This window comes from Pomacea canaliculata, linkage group LG9 (genome assembly GCF_003073045.1).
Source record: "Pomacea canaliculata isolate SZHN2017 linkage group LG9, ASM307304v1, whole genome shotgun sequence".
NCBI lineage: Eukaryota > Metazoa > Mollusca > Gastropoda > Architaenioglossa > Ampullariidae > Pomacea > Pomacea canaliculata.
Genome location: NC_037598.1, coordinates 13,581,602 through 13,604,544, shown reverse-complemented (window position 1 = coordinate 13,604,544; position 22,943 = coordinate 13,581,602). Strand labels below are relative to the sequence as shown.

The window sequence follows — 22,943 nt, the reverse complement described above, 5'->3', positions numbered from 1 at the left end:
AATAATCACAACTAGAAAATTCTCTCAAAGAAAATGATCCCAAACTTTTATTTTGTTTCTGGCAGTTATAATTTTACAATAATTCTTTATTTTGATTTTGGTCTGTCTGGGCGAATAACTTCCCATTTTAACCTTCCGTTCATTCGCACCCTTCTGCAGGAAGTATTTAAAAGATGCACAGATGAACAAGCGGGTTAACAGTAAGTACTTCTGCTGGCAGAAAAGGATGCGAAGTTCCTAGATGGAGAGAACAAATGAGGACTACTGCACCAAATGATCATTGCGGTTCGCAAAGGGTGACGACCAGTGACGAAGATGAGCCAAATATTCGAATGTTTAAATGCAGAATGTATTTGTTTTTTGCACATGCGGCACTCCTATGTCATTTATGTATAGAATGTCTTAGGTACTCTCAAAATGTATATATTTACGAGCACGCTGCCATCACCGAATGCCTTTGTTTTTGTGTAGCACATTAAAAAATACAGAACAGAAAAAACTAGAGAGTTGTCAAGTTTAATGAGAAATCACTGCTTGATTGAGGCACTCTCTCTACAAAACCAAGAACTAACCAAAAAGTTTACAACACTTATCCTTCTCACAATCAGACGACAGAGTACGATAAGAAAACTGTGCTTTATCTCGGCGGCCTACCACTGCCTACACGAAAGAAAACAATTTTCCAGCAGGGGATATCTGATACTTTAGGTACACTGTAAGCTAGAATGAAATTAGCTTTTTTGATGTTTTAGGTAAAATGATCTGGCAGCACACAGCGGGCACTAATGAGGCAGTATGAGATGGCAAGATGTTTCGGGTGGGTGTAGAAAGCACACGCACTTAGTGTTTAGCTCTCGTCGATTGAAGGGGTTGAATGCACGATGTCACCATGCCACACCACGTGCTTAATCACACTGTTGTGGTCACCCATCTGGTAAATCAAGTGTTCCCATCTGTAACAAAAGGACTTCCATTAGTCTCTTTTACTTCTCCCTGTGTGTGTGTGTGAAGAAGGAGAGAGAACAAACTGTGAAAGAGTGACTGAGAGAGACTGCAGAATGAGGAGGGAGAGAGAGATGAGCTCGACCTGAGAGGCCATACTGATAAGACATTACATCGACCAGTTCTATTTTTCGTTCACTAATTTCACAAACATGTTGGAGCAAAGCTCGGGGCATCAGACTACATTCCTCGAGCTGATGACCTCTGAACAAGAGTTTCTTCTCTTTACAGTCAAGGTTCACAATAGAAATCGCCTGCATTTTGGACTTGTGCATTGACCTGCGTCTATTTGGTTTTGTTTTGTTTTTTCCTTCGTTCGTCACGACGAGGTTAAATAGCATTCTGGCACGATAGGTACTTCACAGACACGCTACCCCAATAAATGGTCGGACCTGAACGAGGACTGACTCATCAGGGTGTTTGTCGAAACAGTCGAAAGGACCACTCTTCCGCTAATAGCCAAGCTCAAGCCCTGACGATTGCAAACACAATCTTTGGCTTTAAGTTACTGTGAATACAGACGTGAATGTTAAACATTAATCATGACTAAAATTCAGCCCATTGATGACATTAATAAACACACAGTTGTCATTATATGCGTTGTGAATTTTTGTATTTTTTTGCAAAATAGAAAACCGCTTGTATATTTGACCTAAATTCTAATTAATGACTTCATTGAAGATCGCAGTCAATGAAAGAAATGCCAATGAGGGGTGCGCCAATCAGCAATCCTGCTTTTGCTGCGATGCAAAAAATAATGATTTGGGTTTTTTCACCCAAAAAGTAGAAGAGAACTATGACAGTAAATACATGTGTTTTGCAATTAGTACAGAATTTTCCCCTCATATTTCGGGGAATAAACGGAACCCAGTTGTTTAAAAATAATCTTTACCTCAGGTTAGACACGAGTGGAGACACAAAAAGAAGTACAAAGACCACACACACACAAACACAAAGAAAGAGAGAAGGAGGAAAAGAAGAAAAAAAAGAAGACAAAGGAAAGAAAGATAAAGCTCTGCACATCACACTTTTTATGCCACAAATATTCTGTCACTTTACTTTCTGGACATACAGAAAGGAAGAGCAAAAATCAGTTATATAACTATTTTAATATGGCTTCAGGATAGCCCAACATTTTTGATTGAAATATGCATTTAGTATTTATTGAAAGAACGTCGTGCGGCGTCAGAACAGACGGTTTTTAAAAAAAATAAAAATGACTACAATGACAATATGGGGATTATATAGAAAACCCACAGCAAAATCGTAGGTAGGTTAATATGTAAGGTTTCAACTTACAATAATTTTATAATAATTATAGTCCCTAATGCACACATTTATTTATTTACTGATACCAGCCTGGACCTTCGGAGGTGAAACCAGTGATTCAAGGGCCACAAATCTTTGTTGGGTGTCTCGATGGAGTTATCGAAAGACGCTGCTTTGCTATATCCGTCGTTAATTAAGATATACATTACCTGGGAGCTTCATGGAAATTACCTGGGGTTATCAAGGATCAAAAAGTTGGCAAGTTTCCCAATCTCCAGCGACCCGTGCATGTCAGAGCGGCCCAAAGCAGCTGCCGCGTTGAGCGTGGCGGCCACCAGAACTTCCGGCATGGACATGCGCAGTGTGACGCAGGCCAGATTCATCACCAGCGGCTACGAAAATAGTTTAGTAAAAACAAAACAGAATCCGAAGTGGTTTGCGAGCACACACGTGCGCACTATCTCTTTCTTTCTCTCTTTCTATTTGTAGTTTTCCCCAATAAATTATTTGTCAAGCACTTCCAGCAAAAACTTACGAATTCTTTTGCTATAAATATAAAGTCATTAACAATCCATTTTTTTTAATAAAAAAATTTCGGTTTTTGAGGAATGGGACTGTTCCTGCACTTCACTTTCCTGGCAACACATGTTCAAGGTAAATTCCAAGTAAACTATATGTGGCAAATATAAACAACGATTAGAGGGCTGTTAATGAAAAACTTAGAAAAAAAGAACAGCGTAGACAAAGAAAAATTATGGCTGGTAAATGTACTATGTACAGAAGGATAACTGTTTGCTGTTTATGTTGTACTTCTGTTCTGCAGCTGAGTCTAGTGAATAATGTCAGTGTCAGTGTCACATCTGGAGAGCAGGAGCACGTACCGGAGGCGAGACAAAGACTCATTATCCTCAATGTCTTGGGGACAAGAGGGGAAGGGCAGACAAATAAAACTGACGGAGGAGGGTAAAAGAAATACATTAGGACGGGAATTATATTCACAGATATACAGCGATTAAAAGTGGAATTACCATGGCCAGACAATGAGCGTTAGGATTGAAGTCTGACCCAAGAGCTACCGGCACGCCCTCTTGTATCAATGCGCGCGCTGGTGGTGGCTTGAGGCGAAGGTTAAAGGCCGTGGTGGGCAACAGCACGCCCAACGGTACCTGCTCGAGCCATGGCCCTCATGCCCTCCTCCGACACTTCCTCCAAGTGACTGATTGCCAGGGCACCGATCTCTGCTCCCATCTTGAAACAGAAAATGATTATCGTAATTATAATCACCAAGAATTGTGAATTCGCTATCATTTTCTTGTCGTCGCAACTAAAGTAATGGTTAAAAATTTTAACATCTATTCACAAAACATACATCAGATGATTTACAGAAAAATTGCAGTCAGGGAAACTGATGTTGCTCTTATTCATCATTGTGTTTCTAAAGCAGTCCTACATGGAAACAAGTATGCATGCGAACGGTATTACCAGGAGACTTGGAGCAAACGCTGCATAAAAGAGTCTTTTTATGGACCAAGACAGAATAGGGACAAGAGTGTTACCCGTTGCCCCTGGTTTCACTGCTCGTTTGTGAGAAAATCTCGTTTTATGGCGCGAGTTAAAGCATGCGAAGATAGTAGTGCCCCGGATATCATCAAGAAAAGAGTTCTTAGACGTCAGCTGGTGCTTGCGAATCGTGCAGATGCTGCACATCTGCTCTCGAGGATGCTGCCAAAGGATACATGGAAGCTGTGTCAGAGAAAGAGGCTAAGGGGCAGACAACGCTCGTTAGAGATGATGTCGCCCTGAGCACGAGAGTGAGTTTGGAGAGACGGATGGTGGATTTTGTTTTTGCATGCAGAAGTTGCACGAGGGACAGAGAAATCTCAGCCATTCAAACTGCACTTTTGCCGAGAAATTAGGTAGAAATGTAGCTGGGGGCCGCTTGTATGGTACAGTGACACGTGCGTTCACCATTGTGTTTGATTTATTGTAAAGGTTTATTTTTTTTCAGATAGATAACTTGCATTTTTTTATACGGGAGAAATGGAGGAACTCTATAGCTGGATGGTCTATACACCTACAGTATTTTTTTAAAGTATATTTTTGTGAGCTTCGGTTAATATCTGTGTTTCCTGTTTGTCTTGGGGTAAAGCGAATTCAGTTGTCTTCCTTCCCAGGCACTCCGGATCGCATTTTTATGAAAATTTTTACCTCTGCGGAGTTGAGGCGATGTAGCTCCTCGCCGTGAAAATTGATGTTGAGGCCAGCAGCCTTGCCAGCCAGCAGGATCTCGCGAGACTGCTGCACGCTGAACACGCCCTCCTCACAGAACACGTCAATATTGTGCACGTGCAGCTCGCCCACTGAAGTCAGCGCTTGGATTCGCGGGAGCTGTTCTTGAAGGACCCTGCGGGTGGCCTCTTCGGGGGTGATGTCTCTGAGGTTAAAAAAAAAAAAAAAGTGGGCACGTCAGTTGCTTCCTCTCGGCAGGTCATTGATGTTGTTTTGTCGAACGTGAAGGGTGGGAGTATAATTGGTGTTTTACAAATAAACAAGAAGAAAGGTGTTACGGTCAAAGAAGAACTGTTTCCTGGACAAGATCTGAAGCTACACCTGATCTTGATTGTATTGGTGGTAAGTGATTGCCTATTGCGTCACCAGACCGCCGAACAAACATCACAGAATGAAATATTTATTTCATCCCGAAACTGGCGAGGAGTTTACACTACCAGTCGTGGAGAGATTTGATGGAGCGCAGCAGAGGTGAACAGGAATGAAATATTAACTTTACATGAAATATGACTATGGACCCAACTGAGGAGGGCTGCCCCAAACAGGGTCCATTGGCGAGTTGCTGCCCATGATCCTTGATGAATAAACTAAAACTAATGAGGCCTCGTCCCACGATATTTCATCTCGACATATGCATTGACATCAGATTCAATACTTACTTTACGACAAGAGATAGGTAGGTCAGGTTAGAAAATAAACATATAGAAAGGAAAAAAAGGGAGCAAATGCAAAAAAAAAAAAAATGCAAATATGCTTGTTAAAAGCGTGAAATTCATCATCATCATCCTCATCATCATCATCACCACCACCATCACCACTATGTTCTTTCACTGCTTTCACATCAACGATGTGGGAGCTTCTGGAGATCTCACCCACCGGGGCACAGCATGGGCTCCGCAGAAGGTGCACGAAATGTCGATAGGCAGACTACGTCGTGCTCGTTCGATCACGCGCAGCATTTTTACTTCCGAGTCAGTGTCAAGGCCGTAGCCGCTCTTGACCTCCACCAGGGTCGTGCCGGACCGGAGCATCTTGAGCAGCCTCTTGCGCAGCAGCTCGTAGAGGTCGTCTTCGGTGGCTCGGCGGGTGTGCTCGACCGTGAAGTAAATGCCACCACCGGCTTTGTGGACGTCCATGTAGCTTGCTCCGGCTAGCTGAAAACGGCACGACTCTGATATAGGAGATGGGAGGAGAGAGAGAGAAAGTGGGAGTGGGAGAAGAAGGAGGAAACAAGAAAAAAAAGGAAAGAAACAGGAGAAGAAAAATATCAGAGGAAGAAGGAACAACAGAAGACGAACATGACGATGACGACGACGACAACAATGATGACAACGAAGAAGAAGAAACAGAAGAAGATGAATGAAAACAGAAAAGGCATAAACATTTTCTCATACACTGCAAGTGCATATTTCATGGGAGTCAAGATCCCAACCGCCAGCTTGTTCTCGTCTACCACCCAGTTAAGAAAGTAGCTCTCTCATTTCAAAATCCTTCTGTATTTACCTCTGTGACCTCCCACTTAAAGTTAGAGAAGGAAGACAAGACACGGGTGCAGCAAGCTGTCAGAGCGGGCGCCAAGGAGGAAGTCGATGCAGAGTGCCTCTCAAGTGCACCGAGGTCACTTTCGATTCTCCAAATTTCCTTCAACACATCTGTGCTGCCTTTGATGCAGGTGGATACGAATCCTTACTGGTGTATACGGTGCAAAACTTTTTTTTTTAATCACTGGCTTGAGCTTAGTGTGAAGTGATTTTCTCAAAATGTGGAACAATACCTCACACGTATCTCAAGATATATATTTGGGCAAATAGTGTTTTGTACTGAATTCTCTCCTACCATTAGAAAATCTCAAAAAAGAAAAATCCTTTAAAGCAAATCTTAATCATGAAAATTTCTTATCCCTTTCCAAATGGTTTTAGGGAGTTAGGGGCCATGACAGTGATCGTATCAAAATCGTCCAAGCAACAGCCCCCAACCACCACAAAATAAAAAAGAAACAATAAACGAAAAACAATAAAGAAATAAAGAAGAAAAAAAAGGAAAGAAAGAAAGAAGGAAAGAAAGAAAAAACAAACAAAAACATTGAGAAGAAGTTGCCGTCAGCCTGACTGACCTTCATTGCAAATTCATGCACCCTATCTCCGGCCCACACCGCGTGTGTATGCGCATCCACGAGGCCTGTAACAGTTGCACGTGTAGCAGTTTGTAAAGCTTGGCTCACCTGTAACACTCACCGCGGGAAGCTAATGACCTCTTACACAACACACTCCATAAACTGGAACTAAAGAGGTGTAACAATGCTCGCGAGACAGATTTAAACAAAGGATGTGGCACAGGAAAAATAAAGAAATGAAGAAGCATTCAGACAGGTCCGAAGGCGGACATAAAATACGGACATTTGGATAGATGGATGGACGTACAAAAGATGTCACGTGGCGGTTCCACACGGTGAAAAGTCGTTGCGTTCTTGAAAGTTCACTCGCTTAAAGTTCATTTTAAATGACTGAAATACTGTTCACATAACCACAACAATATGACATCATTCAACTGCTACCACTTCCTTCCTTCTGGAGAGAGTTTACATTCTTCGGCGAGGCGAGACAGGATATGTGTTCAAAAGGGTGAAGTACCGGGAATGATGCACTTTCCGCTGGCGTCAATGACTTGATCGATGACGTCACCGTTGTATTTTTCTTCTATTTCGTTGGTTGGACCTATGTCCAGGATCAGTCCATCGCTGTATTGGAATTAAAGGAGAGACTTTCAAGCATAAGAAAATATTTATCTAAACAAATGTGATTAAGTCTGAGCGCGCCTGCACGCGCGCTCCCATTCGCACAATTTTTATTCTTCATTATTCTTCATTAGGATAGCATGGAGAAAAGATGTGTGTGTGAGAGAGAGAAAGAAAGGAGGGAATGTGGATGGTAAGCAGAATGCGGACAGGCAGAAGTGCTTATCTTTTTCTTGGCTAATGTGATTTACATAGTTACCTCCCCACCATGATGGAGTAGTCTCCCTCTTCCTGCAGGATGTTAAGGTGCTGCATGTCGGCAGCGCACTTGACTGTCTGGCGCGTGCTGCTCACCTGCACGACCTGCCGAGCGTGCTTGACGAGAAGTCTGTGACGTGACCCCGCCATTTGTTTATATGACTCTTGCAGTTCCAATACTGTCTTGCTCTTTTCACACACACAGCACAGCAAAAAAAAGATCAACGTGATGGAATTAGAGCGAGTGTTTTGTAAAGATAAAACACATAGAAAAAAAAATTAAAGAAGGCATTCAACAAGTCTGGATCGCGCCAATTATAGTTTTATGAGTCACCAGACGACAGGAAATAGGAAATTAAAAGTAGAGTCCTTTTGTTACTAATGTAAGCCCCATTTTCTTTCATAAGCTTGGAAGTTCGCTAAGTGCATCATAATTTGCACTGTTAGCGGTATATTGACGTCGTCGTCGTTGTAATCATCATCAACATCATCATCATCATCACCGCCACCACCACCACCACCACAGTTATTATACTGCTGCTTTGGCCAACATTGTTCAAATCATGCGCACAATAATATTTTATGGGAAGTCGACGTTAGACTTTCAGTAAAGTCAATAAAATTTATTTAGAAGAATGATCATGGACGTGTCGAGGTGCGTGTTTTCTCTTTACTATTTTACTGTATTACTGTTTTACACTTTACTGTATTCTGAAAGCTGCTGTCAATGAAACCCAAAAGACATGTGTGACTTAGTACAGCTTTTCAATTTTTGCGACTGTTAAATTCTTAAATTTAATCTAAACTTTCCAGTGGTGCCCTTCACAATTTTGAGTGGAAGTGAGAGACGTAGATGTGTTATGTGGGCGTGTGTGTGTGTTCTTGTGTACTCGTACGTGTATGTGTGTGAGGACGCAAGAGTGTGTGTGGTTGTGTGTGTGCTGATGAAACCAGGAGTCTCAGCGAAAAACCACTGAGTTAGAGAGCTGCTTTTACCAACTAAAAACCAGTTTTGATACAACAGCATTTTTATGGAGCAGAAAAAAAGTGGGACTTGTTAACCTCATTCCACTGTAATGTAATCGTAGCCGATATCTAATTATTATCGCTGTCCGTACCGTTCATGGAGTAAGCTGCTCTCACGAGCACTTTATCACGTAGAATCGTCTGCATCCAACAATTGACACATATACCGCGTGAATCCATGGACTTAAAGATCTAGTGGAGTGCAAATTGTTTTGTAAGACTGAGTAAATCTCAGTACTAAACGCTGTTTCCCTAAATGTATGTCAGTGCCTTCACACACGCCTGCCAAAAACTCATCATGCACAGATAGAGATCACACATGTGACGTCATGTTTGTACACAGATATCCCTGATTATCATATGGTCTCAGCTTTGGAGGTAGTAAGTATATTCATGCACAATCATTATGTCCTGTTGACCTCTTTCTGTGCATGGTGATGTTTGTATAGCTGTGTCTCAAGAACGGATGGGGGAACATTCACTCAGATTGAAGGAGCTTTAGCCAGCCATTAGAAAAAGAAAATACTGTTCTACTAGACCTTTAAAGTAATAGTTGGTAACCCTGATATATATCCAGCCTGTCGTATGCTGTCACATAAAATGATGCAAAAACCACTGTAACGCCCCATACAGTTATGTATGACTCAGAGAGATTAGTCACACAGCACATGGTCCAACATGACTCAGAGAACCACGCAGCTGTGAATGAATGAAAAATTGTGTAAACAGATACATGGCAATACCACCCTGCAGCTGGCACAGGATATTTCCTGCTCCACGTGACTGCACGAAAACACAAAACGATCGTGACTTAAAAAAAATTGCTTCTGCATGACAGCACGACATGGACATTTCATCGGCTTCACCTTACAAGCCTTTTTTAAGAGGTAGCTAGAAGATTTTGACTAAAAAACTGAAATGTCGAATGCAATTCATTTCATCGCAAGCCTGTTGATAGGGCAGCTGGTGCCAGTAGCTTGATTTAATAACGATGTCCCCCAGAGCCTCCATGTCAATTGCTGATGCTCAGTAAGAGAAGGTGAAGAAAAAAATTTAAAACTCGTTTTTAGTATACAAAGATAGCTGGTATGTGTCCAGGTAGTGGCTTTAATACTAACTAGGACACAAACACACACGTGTCATACACACCAGATATGATAAGACTAGATGACTAGGCGAGACAACTAGAAAAATATAAAATAAATAACAAATGTGATGAACAGGAATCTCCTTTCCTTGGTGCCCTAAGCTTAGTTTGTTTAATGGCTAACGAGGGTACCCATGCAGATATAAAGTTCACTGAACGGATTGAGTTTGAGTACTGTTCACTGTACACCCTACACAGCATAGGTACGTACCTTTGTGAAATCGCGAGCAGGTGACTGCGGATGCAGAGGGCGAGGGTCGATGCTAGAGGTGACCAAACGACTTCACTTTGCGAGGTGTAGGACTGAGTTCTTACAATCGCTCAGCCTATCAGTAGATAAAAGGTACAATAAAACGATGACCTGTTAACAGCTGGCGTTATCTTATCCATTTCTGTTTTAGGTCAGAATTTTCACCTTTTTGACCTCTTGCTTTCAAGGCTGTTGGCGTGGTCGTACATTCAGATCAGCGATGGTCTGTCTCAACTGTAAGACTATGTCCATATGTACTTGCAACTCAAAATGTAACACGCACGGACAAACGCACGCACGCACGAATACATTTTGGACACAGTAAATAATACACTGTAAAGGCTATTCTTAACTCGACAAATATGGACGAATGTTTGACCGTGTATGGCAAAGTTTCTATGAAGCTATCATGTCCTATATTCCTCCATATCTTAGAAAAGCCTTAAAAATACTAGTCCTGTTGTTTTTCATTAGGTTAGTTTGATGGAATAGCCTTTCATTTCTCTGGCGAACTGGTTTTTTTTTTTTTTCTCATGATCGCCCCTCCTTGAGCATTTGGGAGTCTCGGGTCACGCAACAGGACCCGAGGTACACACAATCGAATTACTTTGCCTCTGGTAAATCAGCATGAAGCCGTAATCTCATACACGTAGGTTCACGTAAAGACGTAACTCAAGGAACGTAGTGAGACGGCTTTAAGTTATTTGAAGCATTGCCTCCCTTAGTACCGTGGAGTATGCCAAGAACCAGAGCGGAACTCATCATACTACTTATTATAAATTATACTTATAAGGACAAGGTCTGGTAAGAGATACTGCAGGTCTTCGTGCAGTAATTTTGCAGTGGATTCCGCAGAAACGGAAGTGAAAGAAGCCATTGCATGTCGTATTTAATTTCAGACCGCACGATGCCGACCGCCAAACACGATCTTTCCTGTGTTATTTTTTTAGTGTCAGCTTATAAAACAGTGTTATTCCACAACGACTAAGTGATGTTAGGGCAAAGGTCATCTGAAAACTCAACAAACTGACTCTTCATACAAGAACATAACTCACACTTAAGTAAACAAATGCTTTTTTTTTTTTTTGCTACTGCTTGGGTTTTGGATGTTTATTTCTCCATGTGTGGCGACTGCTGGACCTGGGTACTCAGGATCTGGTGACAGTTTCCTTTTACACTCAAGCTTTTATTTTCATAAGATAGACAGCCTGCAGTAACCATCTCGGACCGTGTTTACACTTTTACTTCATGTTTGGAAACAGACCAGTCCACACGGGAACTGCAGAGTAAATATTTATTTCTGTTTCGCTCTGCAGGTAATGGCTGTTGTTCTTGCAGGTTGTTAAATGCGAGCTAGTGTGACACCACGAGGGTTTACGCAGATTGCTTTCATGTTTGCAGAATTAGTTGTTAGGAGAGGGATGTTCTCTAATGTTAGCTAGGGAGAGGGTGCACCGATTAAAACCGAACAAAACGTATCAACAAGAACTGAAGGTGTCTGCAAGGAAGATCTGATTCAGTATTGGTTGAGGGTTTCATCAGAACGTGTTCAAGTAAGTAGTAGAGAAGCTTCTTATTTACATCTGGGTTAAGTTTATTAATGCTTATTTTGAAAATTCCTCGCGAAACCGTGTCCATGCTTTTCATTAGTTCAGCACTCGCTATGGCCATTCTACTGGTGTGGGAAAAGGACACGAGAACACTCATACCACCCATAACATTCATAGCCCAGACCTGCTTTTCTGTGAGATCATTGCTTATTTTTCTCCTTGTTTACTCCCAACAGAGCATTTAACGTGCGTTCTGCGTGCAGTGTAATTTACTGACATGTTTACAAATTTGTAATGGTAAACATGTCAACCCTTAACACTAGTGTAGAATTGGATTCCAACTCGTATTTCGTCGTGGTCTTGCTGTGCTCACTTCCACATTTCATTGCCTCTAATCATTGTGCTTCAGATACGGAAAACATCCTTTCTAACAGACTTTGACAGAGTGCAGTTAATTCTCAAACAAAAATCGAGCTCGTTGTCTCTCTATCTGAGCGTGTCCATAAGAGCGATAGAGAGATGCTCAAAATTCTAAAACAAAGGAACTCAGATTTCTATTTTTCTTTTCGTTCCAGCAAAGCCAGGAGAACCGAACAGCAATGGCATAATTTATTGATATCTTAATTGTTAGCTGTCGAACAGACGGCCACCATAAAGTTTCATCAGCGAGTTCGCGCCCTTGTAGCAACCAAACACACCCTGTCATGGCAGCTCCATAAACACAGGGTCAGCTAAGGACAACACAGTCGAGTGTTTTAACAGAATCATCAGTAAGATGTTGTTTGATGGCAATTGTTAAACGAGTACAGCTCCCATCCCTAAAAAACCCACAAACAACAGCACGTGAATGGTTTGGGACATATCCATGCGCATACACACCCACAAACACAAGTACTCACATATCTCTCTTACACAAACACATAGAAGCAGATTGAAAAAAGAGATGGGTGAACAAAGAAGATTAGATTTATTATGTAATGTGCAGGGTGTACATGACAGTGAAGCTGTAAAACTACCTAATGCAGTTACCATAACCGCAGAGGGTTGCTTGGGATTTATGTCTGTCTGTGTGTGTGCACGCACCAGAGAGACTGCGTGTTTATGAATGTGTAGGGAGATGAGATCGATGTTTCCCATAAACACCGTTGAAGCTAAATCCTTCTTCGATCTCACTTCAACACCTTTTATAGCAGACACCCCGATCTGGTACAGATTCACCTCATCACTGGGTTCCACATCTTCTCTTCACCTGCCACATAACAACGCGTCTTGCTTGTTAGCGGCTGATACACAGTCCTACACTGCGTGTTGTTTGTAAATAATCAACACAGACACTCAGGGGACAAGTAGTTCAAGGCTGTTCCCTGCACAGCTGTGTGTTGTCACCACCACCTGGCTTCAGTGTCGAAGGTCTAACATCCTGTTGCGGCAGGTAGGGCACAACGTAGGGGCAGACAGAACTGATCATCTCCCTCATGTTTACGCGAAGAAAATTGTGCACCCGAACAAAAGGCTGGTTAGTTGTGTGAGAGAGGACCAAGGAGGTATAGTCAACATAACTGCGCAATTTTTTTTTTAAACTTCCCCGAAAAGAACTTCCGTAGCTGACATAAACAAAGCGCGGATAAGCAAACCCTCCGCGCACTGACCTCCCCTGCTAAGGAGTCATGTGACACGGAATACGCACCGATCAACACGTCTCTCACTTTCACCTCCAGCGCCTGACATATGGAGATTGGGAAAGTGAACTGCACAAAAGAACTGATAAAGCCTTCCACTCGGTACACCTGTGCTGCAAGGTGCAAGCAGTACATTTCACGTGAAGTCGTGACACCACTACACGGCGCCACTCGCCATCAACACCCAGCACCGCGCGCCTCCACGATCGCAGTTGTCGTTGGGATGTTGTAGCCCCCCGTCTGCTGCCTCGACACACCAGTCGACGCGCGCGCTCGCTGCAGCTGCCCGCCAAAAGTACGAAAGCGCGGTTTTCTCCTCCCGGGGTTCGTTCGTCCTGACGTCCATTCCTGTCTGTTAGAGTTGTCTGCCTTGACCCACGTTCATCGACATGGCCGCCGAAGAGGGCAGCAGCGGCGGGCGAAAGGTTCTGATCGCTATGGACGGTAGCGAACATTCCTTCTACGCGTTCGATTGTAAGTCTGTCTTTCATAATGTTTACGCATGTCTTTTCTCGAAATGAAAAAAAATATAAAAAAAAACAAAAAATAAAAACTAAACTTTATAGATGTTAATCTCGCAGGGAGTGTTCATTATTTATCATTTATGTCATATTGCTACAGTGGACATAATTACACTGTTTTATTTGTTAGAAATTTCTCTCGCTCTTTTTGAATCTTTCTTTCATTCTCTCTCTCTCACCCACAGATAGAATATTTCATCTCTGAAACTCCCAGGTTTCTTGCAGCTTATTATGACTTTAGCTATAAATATCAGTATAGAACTCGACATGGTATTAACATCACCCATTATAAAATAGTATAAGCTATTATAAGGATTGGTATTGAACAGACTACACAGCAGGAAGTTAATAGCACAGATGACCTTAGCGTTAATTACCTTCTAACTGCATGTGATTAGTCATATATTTAGCTATTATTATGGGGAAGTGGAAAAGAATTAGGCTGTAATATTAAAGTTAGCATGATTTGGTAATATCTGTAGTCACAACACAGTTCCCAGCAAGCTGTCCTGTTTCAGGGTTAATATACAAAAATAACGCGGGTCGTAATATGAGACTGAGTGCTGCTCGCAGGTGGTCCCCACGTGGCTATCCGCTAATGTTCATTTAGCATATACAGAGCGGAAAGCAGATTGCCGAGGCAGCAAAAGTTGATAATGTTTTTTTAAAGTATTCTCTCGAGCCCTCGACCAGAGAGGGGTACATAGAGATAACACTCACACGGCGTGGAAGCCTACATAGACACACCGCCCTGCTGAGCCCAGCCACTCTCGCCGCATTTTTTTAAAAACGAAATAACAGTGATAAATAGCCTACTGATGGTAAGCTAACCTTTTGTGAATAGCAGAGTTTTCATCCCTTCCTATTGTCCTGATACATCTCTAGCGAAAGTTTATCTTTTTCCTTGTGATAGTCTGTGTAGTTTTCCCAGTGTCGTACTAAGAAGTGAACACTGATAAAATGCTACTCAAGATAAAAGATCAACGTGTATTGACTGGGGAAGGTAGTCCTCTAATATCAGCTCATACCTTCCCTGATAAATCCGGCTGCTGGGTCGGATAGGCAGGTAAAGTCTTCCCGTCACATCCCTGCACCGGCAACTTTCTGCTCCCTAAGGGTGTAATCGTAAAGGAAGCATATATCCGAATTGTGGTTTTGCTTTATTTCCGCTCATTAGGAAACCCGGTGAAGCCATAACTGTGAACCTCTTCCGGTCCTTAACTAGTCCTGAGGTAGTCTCACCACTGCTCGAAACAAGCAGCCTTTCCTACGGCGCCTTCCCCATTCTAATTTTATATTGTCTGCTAACGGTATAAATTTGCATTGGTTTTTTTTTTTCAACCCGATCAGGAAAGAGATATACAAATATGCAGTTTTAACCTTCCCGTCCTGCCTGCAAGTTTTGTGACTTTAGACATATATGGGACACTGGATTGAGATAAACGAGCGGTAGTTCAAACAAAACACGGCTAGACTAACGGCCCTTGAACATGTAGACAATATACCGTCAACCACAGACCTTCAGTAAGTGATATAATGTTTTCTGATGGACTGTCCTCGATTTTCATAATGATATAGAGGCGAGAAGGCCACGTAGGGAAGCAATAATTATTGCATCAAACGAAGCAGAAATATAGAAAGAGACCCTGATCGCTACCAAACAGGGTGTGTTCGGTTGTGACCCCATCAACGCAACCTCAACCGCAGAGAAAATTGTCTCAGTGCATTTTCTCACTCCCTGCCGTGGCCCTAATTTTCTCCCAGTGAGAGCCCTTGATGCTCTTCCTAAGTGTTTGTGTTTTTTGTGCATCACGTACTAGGGAGTTTTAAAATAAAATCATTGTGAATGAGCTTTAGTTGTCAATATGGTTGGTTGGCATTATCTTTCTTTGCCGCCAATGATGCACTTATTATTTCTCTTATATTTTCATCTCCCCACTTCGTCCCGCGGCCTTTCTCTGGTTGTGGGGTTATGAAATTAACTGTAAATAATTGATAATTTATGGTACCCTATGTACAGGGTCATAAAACAGACTCTAAATAATCGGTAACATTAATGAGAATCCCGCAGGCTTAAGAATTTGTTTAGGATGCACTTGAGCATCCGGCAAAAGTAAGACATTCGTGCAGTCGCATATTCTCATCAGGTAAATTAGAGGTTTGAAGGAGCCAGCAAGGACGATAACAAATAGGGGTTTCACTCTTCAGAGTATGTGAAAAAGAGTAGGTCAATAGTTTAAATAGACACTAGTTTAGCAGACTGATTGCTTTTTCGACCAATCGGTCCCATCGATTTTGGTATAAAATCCTAATGACTGAGGTGATTGACTGGATTCCTTAGCTTGGAAACCCTTCAGTGCGATAATTATAGGGAAGAGTTGGTGACTGAGTGAATGGGCGAGAGAAGTAGAACGAGTGTGTAGCAATACACTTGCAAACAAATAATAGAAGATTTTTTGTCCCTATACTTTGCATCAGTGGCTAACAAATCCAGTTTTCAGAGTTTACTTTTCTAACTCTTCATTTTTTTGTTCTTTTCACAATGTGTAATTTTCTACTGTAGACATTTTTTTCGAACGTGCCAGCGTTTTGGGTGTGCTGTGTGTGCAGATGACCTTTCATTTCAGGGTATATGCAGTTTATCTACACACAGGACACTGAAGTGATTGTCGCCCATAGCGGCAACTGTAACCGCCACCGTCCCTTTCAGCTGTGTATGTCTGCTTATCGCCGCCTGAGGCTGGGTTTTTTTTTTCTCTTGTGCTGCTCAGCTTCCTAATTCATCTTCAACCCGATTCCTTATTGTTTTTAGCTTGCTGATGAACATAACAGATTGTATTTGCATCCATGTGTTACTGTTCCATCTTTGTAACTGTATTTGTTGATTTGGAGTGTGTGAACGAATCATTTTAATCTTAGATATTATGAAAGAATGACGATTGAAAGAAACTACATTTTTTTTTATCAAAGCTGAGTGTGTTTGGTCTTTCTTAAGTACTAATTTCTTTTCCTTTATTTCCTTTAGGCATGCGACAGGTTTAGTGACATAGTGTTAGATGTAATCTAGTGTTTCAGTGTCAAATGTCTTGCCTTTATGTGCTTTTTTGGTAATCGTTGCATGACATGTTTTCATGTGTAATCTATGTGTATCCTGCTTTAGTTATCGTTTTCCAGATTATCAACATTACATGTCGTTATGCTTGAACATACATATGAACATGTTTGTCTATGTTGTAACAATGCATTTACTTAAATATTGTTTAAAACTGTTTTTATGCAAAGATGAGTTGTTTCTTCCCTAAAGAATACGACTGCTTCTGCAGGCAGAATCTGAAAGGAAAAAACAACAACAACAACAACAACAACAACAACAACAACAACAACAAAACAACCGTGGTCTTTGACCAATTGTGCTGTTACTTGTAATGTGTGTGCCTGGTGGGTTGCAGGGTACATGGCCAACATGCACAGAGATGGCGTAGAGGTCTTGATAGCTCACTGCCCAGACTACAGCTCCCTCTTGCATGCACGTAGGTATCACCTGATGCCTTCCATTTCTCTCATCGTCTTTCATGAGACTTTTCTGTGCGGTGTATACACTTTTACAGACGCGTATACAATCTTACTTTAAGAGATCCTACTATTTTTTCATTACTTTCCATTAGCCTCTCGAGTTCGTTTGTGGCCCTTGGCTTTTACAAAAGCTAAGTTTGAGAGAAAGTTTGTAACATAAATAGCTTTCGGCGCACCTGTGTATATGCTCTCAGGCAAAATTGATGTGTTCTAGGAGAGTAGCATCTGCTTTAAAGCATTCAAATGGGATTCGTTGTTATCAGTTTCACTGCGTTGCACAGCTGAGCTCAGGATTTAGTTTGCCATAAAGTCTACAGTAAAGGACAACAGTTCCACGAAACGATAGTTTGGTGCAACGAAGTTGACAGAGTTCATGGACGGAGACGTGCACAACCAGTTTGTATTGTCAAAAGACCCGAAACCAGCAAGGTATACCTCCTACCATCCTTCCCTGCCATCCTTTGCTGCCTTCCACGATTCTTTCCTTGTTTCTTTATTCAGGTACCTGTTCTTGTGTGACGGCTGTTGGAAACTAGGTCCGCCGATATATTAATGTACAATATAATTTTGTGCCCATTTTTGTGTGATTGCTATTGGAAACTAGGTCCACCGGTATTTCAGAGCTTTGCAAAGGCTATATCTTGACCTGAGGCCAACCTTTTCACAACAGTGTACTTGGAAAATTTATTAACGGTAGTTCATTTATATGTGAGCTATATATCCGAGAGAACATTGACATGAATTATTTCGAAATTTGTTTTCTTAGTTTTAATACGAGACTGATTTTGAGATATGCAAAGCTGTACCAACGTTTTCAAAACATTTCACTTTCTTTATTTTGTTCATGATTGTCTTGTGCTCAATCGATTTACTGTGTTCCATGATTTGTACTCTCTTCTCTCGAGCTACATTTGTCAGACACCCGTTTGAAGGGCACGCTATGTCCGAGCCGATGGCGTGGAGCTAGTCCCACATGGTCTCGTGGCGAGCGCACGCGAGATGACGGAGTGTAGTGTTCTTTGTCAGCATCCTGGGTTTGCATTCACGTCAAGCCTCGAACCCACTTCAGGGCCAGCCTCTTCGATCGCCTGTCCTGCATGTCAAAACATATTTACCAGCCATAGTCACAACAGCTGGCAACGGCAAGACCTATCGTGGTCATGACAAGCGCACATATAGTCATATACGGGAACGAGGCCATCGGTTAAAACGGGTTGTAGGTAGTTCACTCAACATGAATTCCAACTTCAGCAGCACTAGTCTCTGAATATATTTATTCGGATATGTTTCTAAGTGCCCTTCCCTTGCTTTTCCCAGAAAAAAATGTCTAATGATTTCTCATAACAAAGAAGTGTAAAGCCAAGTCATATCAAGTTGCCGGAACACAATTCGCCATCAAGCGGTCCAAGAGGTTTTGGAGAGAGCTATAGGGACTCTCCACCGCGAGGAGCTGCTGAGATGCATTAGTCGTCGATAACACAACACCACTTCACAAGGGACAGAAAATGGACTGTTTTTTCAAAATTACCGGAAAAAGAAATTCCATTTTGTGACATTTCCGTTGAAAATAGGAGACAGACGGTGTTTACTACTATCTCAAAGTGTGCGTGCCTTGCAAATCGATTCTGGAGAAACATGAGTGTCTGAAAATAGCGACTTGACCGAGAGGGACGGAAACAAATAGGCAAAAAGAATCTGCAGACGATCTGATGCTAACGATCCCTCAATTTCATTTCTTGAAATGGCTTCAACATATGGATTGTGTTTTGTTTTGCTTGATTTGTCATTAATTAGATTGGGGTTCAGAACTAGTCGCCAGTGCATGAATGACCTAGCATGTGTGTATGTGTACAATGGCAGTGCTAGTACACCTGAGTGTGCTTGTGTGCGTGTCCTTGTTTGTGATGTAAGAAAATTCAGCATCCTTGGTCGTAGCCTGATTAAGGCAGGTCTCAAACGTGGTGGCAAGATCGCACTTCACTTTAGTAGTTGTAGTGACAACAACTCTATTCTCATTTAATATATGAGCAAGCAATACTTCCAAAGAAAATATATTAAAGCATGAAAATGAAGTATTGTATCAGACTATTGTAATTTACTTTCGTTCTCTCAATTCCTTGACTAGTAGACACTAGAAAACATTTTGCTTTAAAATTACGAACATATTTTACTTCAAAACATCCAGAGCTAGTAAACAGTCAAGAACCACATTGTAATTTTTCATTCAATCATTTAATGCTTAGTGTAGTGTGATCTAGATTTACGTTTTCACTACTTGTCGTACAGTTAGAGTTCAAAGTTCCTGTTTCCTTGTCTCAGCCGTCATGTCCAGTGACCCAGCGATGATCAGCCGCATGATACATCAAGAAGAAGAGGAAGTGAACTCCATCGTCAGCAAGATCAAGGATAAGCTGACACAGCATGGGGTACGCAGCTGCAGCTTCCGGAGTTTGGTTGAACGAAAGACCGAGGATGCGAACCTTTCATCCCGAAGGGCGTTCAGATCGTATGATGTGGACCAAGCAGTCGACATAATCGAGACTGCCCTCGATCTTAGTTGTTTGCACCGACATGAGCATGGCTAGCTAAACACGAAATCGCCACACTTATACTCTTTAATATCTTTTTAGTTTAGGCAGTAAGGTCTGGTGACATTTACAGGGGGAAATCGTCTATAAATTTGATCGGCATCGCATGTTTTAGCGAGTTGGATTACCAAGATGGTCTGATAAGGTCACAGCCCCTTTAAAATACGCCATGGCAACATGCAAGAAATGGTTTGGATAAATCACTTTTCATGAAGTTAAAAAGAGATTGATGGAATATAGACATGCACATCTGGGGCTCAACGCACGACGTTTGGCTCGCCACTAAGTAGTGCACAACCGTTAAAAGCCAGTTAAGCTGCATATATTAATTTTATGACCATTTTAGCTTACAGCTAAGCTTTATTCTAGGTTTAGAGCAGCAGTCTGATAAGCGGCTTAAAGTTTGCGACAGTTTTAACAACTCGCAGTATAAATAGGAACGATGAGAGAAGTATTTCTGCTTGACACCAGCATAGTGTTGAAGTTTTCCGTTAGCTTGCTGTTGCTACAAGCCACCTGGTAGTGAAGTCTGTGTACAGGGATGAGCAAGTTATGGTTAATACTATGTCTGCTCCCCCTTTTGCCGTTGACATCTTAAAGTGTGTGTCTCCATTTACCATTAATGATAATTTGATCTGACTCTGTGTCCTGCCATCAGGTGATTACCAAGTCACTTTGTGAATCTGTTTGTGTTGAAAAATTGTTCCTCAATTACAAGGTCGTTTTATCCTCCAAAAATCCCACACACTATCTGCTACCATTGTTATAATTTTATACTTTCCTTTTCCATGGTTCCTTGCTTCCTACTCTAGCACATTCAAATCTCTCTGTACTATTATTAGATTGTAGATAGGGAAGTTTTCCTTTGCTACATGTAAACTGTTGTAGAAATCTTTGAAAAAAAAGGACTAATAATAGTCATCCTTGACAGGTCAAAGGGAAATTACTACGCCTGAGCGGCGAGGCGGGTCACTCCATCGTCAAGACAGCGGAGATGGAGGGAGTGTCATGCATCGTGACAGGCACCCGAGGGCAGGGGAAGGTGCGCCGCACGCTCCTGGGCTCTGTCAGTGACTACATCCTGAACCACGCTCACGTTCCTGTCCTCATCTGTCGTCACAAGGAGGTGGCCGGCAGCAGCGACAGTCAGTAGTGACCAGACCTGGCGAGGGCTGCAGCCGAGAGTGACGTCACCGTGCATGTGACGCGTTAGCCGGTTGTGAAAGTGACGACATCGGTCACGTGAGGAACGTTTGGGGGGAGAGATGACCTCGCAATCCGGGACTGAATGCCCGAGGTGCTCGCAGAGCAAAGAAAGTAATCAATATTGATATTATTTCAGGTGCCATCTGTTGATTTCGTGGTCCATTCTTAGAGAAGTGATTATACTCAGTTTTTGTTTCTTGTGATTTTTTATATTTTTCTTGCATCACCAATAACTTGTAAGTGTACTGATCTTTCACTATGATTACTTGCGTTCTTTATGTTAATGTTTGGACCTAGGATCCCCTTAAATAACAAGGGGTTCCCTGGAACCGTAGTTATGAAGTGAGGGTAAGTCGTTGCCTTGAGGCAAGGTGGGGAACTCAAAAGCAAGTATCTCATTTCGGAAGTTCTAAAGCCGTGTCCAGACCCTGCACATGTTGTTTTACTCTTGTAGATATAAAGCAGCATCAAAGTTTGGGGTGCTCGGGGGAAACATGAAGTTGTGTACACATGGTCTGGACACCGCATTGTAAATACGAAAACAAGACGCTTTTCCCTTGAGTTCCCGAGTTTTGCTTCGAGGAAAAGACTTGCTCTCGCATTATAACTACAGCCTCAGAGGGTAAGGACGTGGTGAGTTGGAAAATTAATGACTACCATGAATGGTACCACGTACGACACACTTTACCAGGCAGAACACTTTGGAGTGGGAAACAAGAGTTCAGCAAACTTCCTGATTTTGTTTGTGGCCGGTAAATCCATGTCTGCATACGCCTGACAAGCCACAGGCGTGGACTGTCCTAGAATTGGAACACATAATTTAAATAAACATAGAGTGATTGAATAAAGAGTTGATTTTCTGGCTACACTATAGTAACATAACTCATTGTGAATATGCCACAGTTTATTCTAGTACTACCATATCATGTAGTAGGATATTCAAAACGCAAAAATAAAAGCAAAACTTTAACATCCCTGACAAACTCTTGAGATCTTTCAAAATGAGTACTGTAAGAAAAAGAGAGAGATGTCGATGCTCCAAGCAGTTACCCTTCAGTTCGTAATTATAGTGTAGTCGAGTGCAAAAGTAATTGTGATTGCTGTTGTTGTTGCCATTGAGGGCGACGGTGGTCGTGATGACGAAGTAGCACGGAATGCAAATAACAACGAGAATGGGGAAACAACATTACTAGGACTTTATCCGGGAAGACAGAAAACACCAAACCCGCAGAAACTACGCAGTAAAGAGCCGAGACGGATACGATGTCGAGTACAAACCCTATTGGGATGGCACAGATTCCACTCCCTGCAGAAGCGGACTTAATGATGCTGATCAAATCACACTTCAGTTTAGAGGAAGCCATAATGGTTCTCTGCAAATGAAGCGTCTTCTCTTCAAGGATTCCATAGTAAAGGTTGTCTGCAGTTTTGGGACATGAATCTAGGTTCCTCTTACCTTGCGGTGACCTATAGAAGTTTTCACCGGAAGGAAGTGGAATGAGTTTTCCCATTACAAAAGTCGCGTGTATTAATATTTTAACATGGTTGGCAAGTTTTATATATTTAATTAACGTGCCACGCGAGTAAAGAAAATTGTTAATTTTTGAGATGGTAGAAGAGAAGAAAAAACGTGTGTGTGTGTGTTTTTTACGAGCGGATCTCTAGACTGTGTGGATCTGTTTTTTAAAAATGCTGAATAGTTGTAATCTTCGTGTGAGCAGCCAGTCCCTAAATGTGCTTACATCCAGTCTTATCAGTCCTTGCAAATCGACATTAACATGTAAGAAGCCGGTCACTAAAATGTGTGACAAGAAGAAATATCTGGCAGCTCATCGCTGTTTAGTGAGTTGC

General features: G+C 41.9%; 2 protein-coding genes across 4 annotated transcripts; one reads left to right on the top strand and one right to left on the bottom strand.

Moving 5' to 3' along the window:
* Nucleotides 1-24: 24 nt before the first annotated feature.
* LOC112572747 (probable imidazolonepropionase) lies at nucleotides 25-10,263 on the bottom strand. Its single transcript, XM_025252593.1, is given in 10 exon segments — nucleotides 25-953; nucleotides 2,503-2,663; nucleotides 3,300-3,431; nucleotides 3,433-3,519; nucleotides 4,480-4,705; nucleotides 5,437-5,714; nucleotides 6,674-6,738; nucleotides 7,191-7,297; nucleotides 7,554-7,741; nucleotides 9,937-10,263. Coding segments are annotated over 9 exon segments (1,311 nt in total). The 5' UTR covers nucleotides 7,703-7,741; nucleotides 9,937-10,263; the 3' UTR covers nucleotides 25-847.
* Nucleotides 10,264-12,943: 2,680 nt separating this feature from the next.
* LOC112571557 (universal stress protein YxiE-like) lies at nucleotides 12,944-22,721 on the top strand. Of its 3 annotated transcripts, XM_025250616.1 has the most exons (5): nucleotides 12,944-13,678; nucleotides 16,353-16,439; nucleotides 17,175-17,255; nucleotides 19,618-19,724; nucleotides 20,818-22,721. In XM_025250616.1, exons 1-5 carry the CDS (start codon nucleotides 13,594-13,596, stop codon nucleotides 21,037-21,039), a joined length of 582 nt encoding a protein of 193 aa, XP_025106401.1. In that variant the 5' UTR covers nucleotides 12,944-13,593; the 3' UTR covers nucleotides 21,040-22,721. The 3 variants fall into 3 exon arrangements, with proteins under 3 accessions (XP_025106401.1, XP_025106402.1, XP_025106403.1); XM_025250617.1 differs by lacking the exon at nucleotides 17,175-17,255; XM_025250618.1 differs by lacking the exon at nucleotides 16,353-16,439 and having other exon boundaries at nucleotides 12,950-13,678.
* Nucleotides 22,722-22,943: the final 222 nt, after the last annotated feature.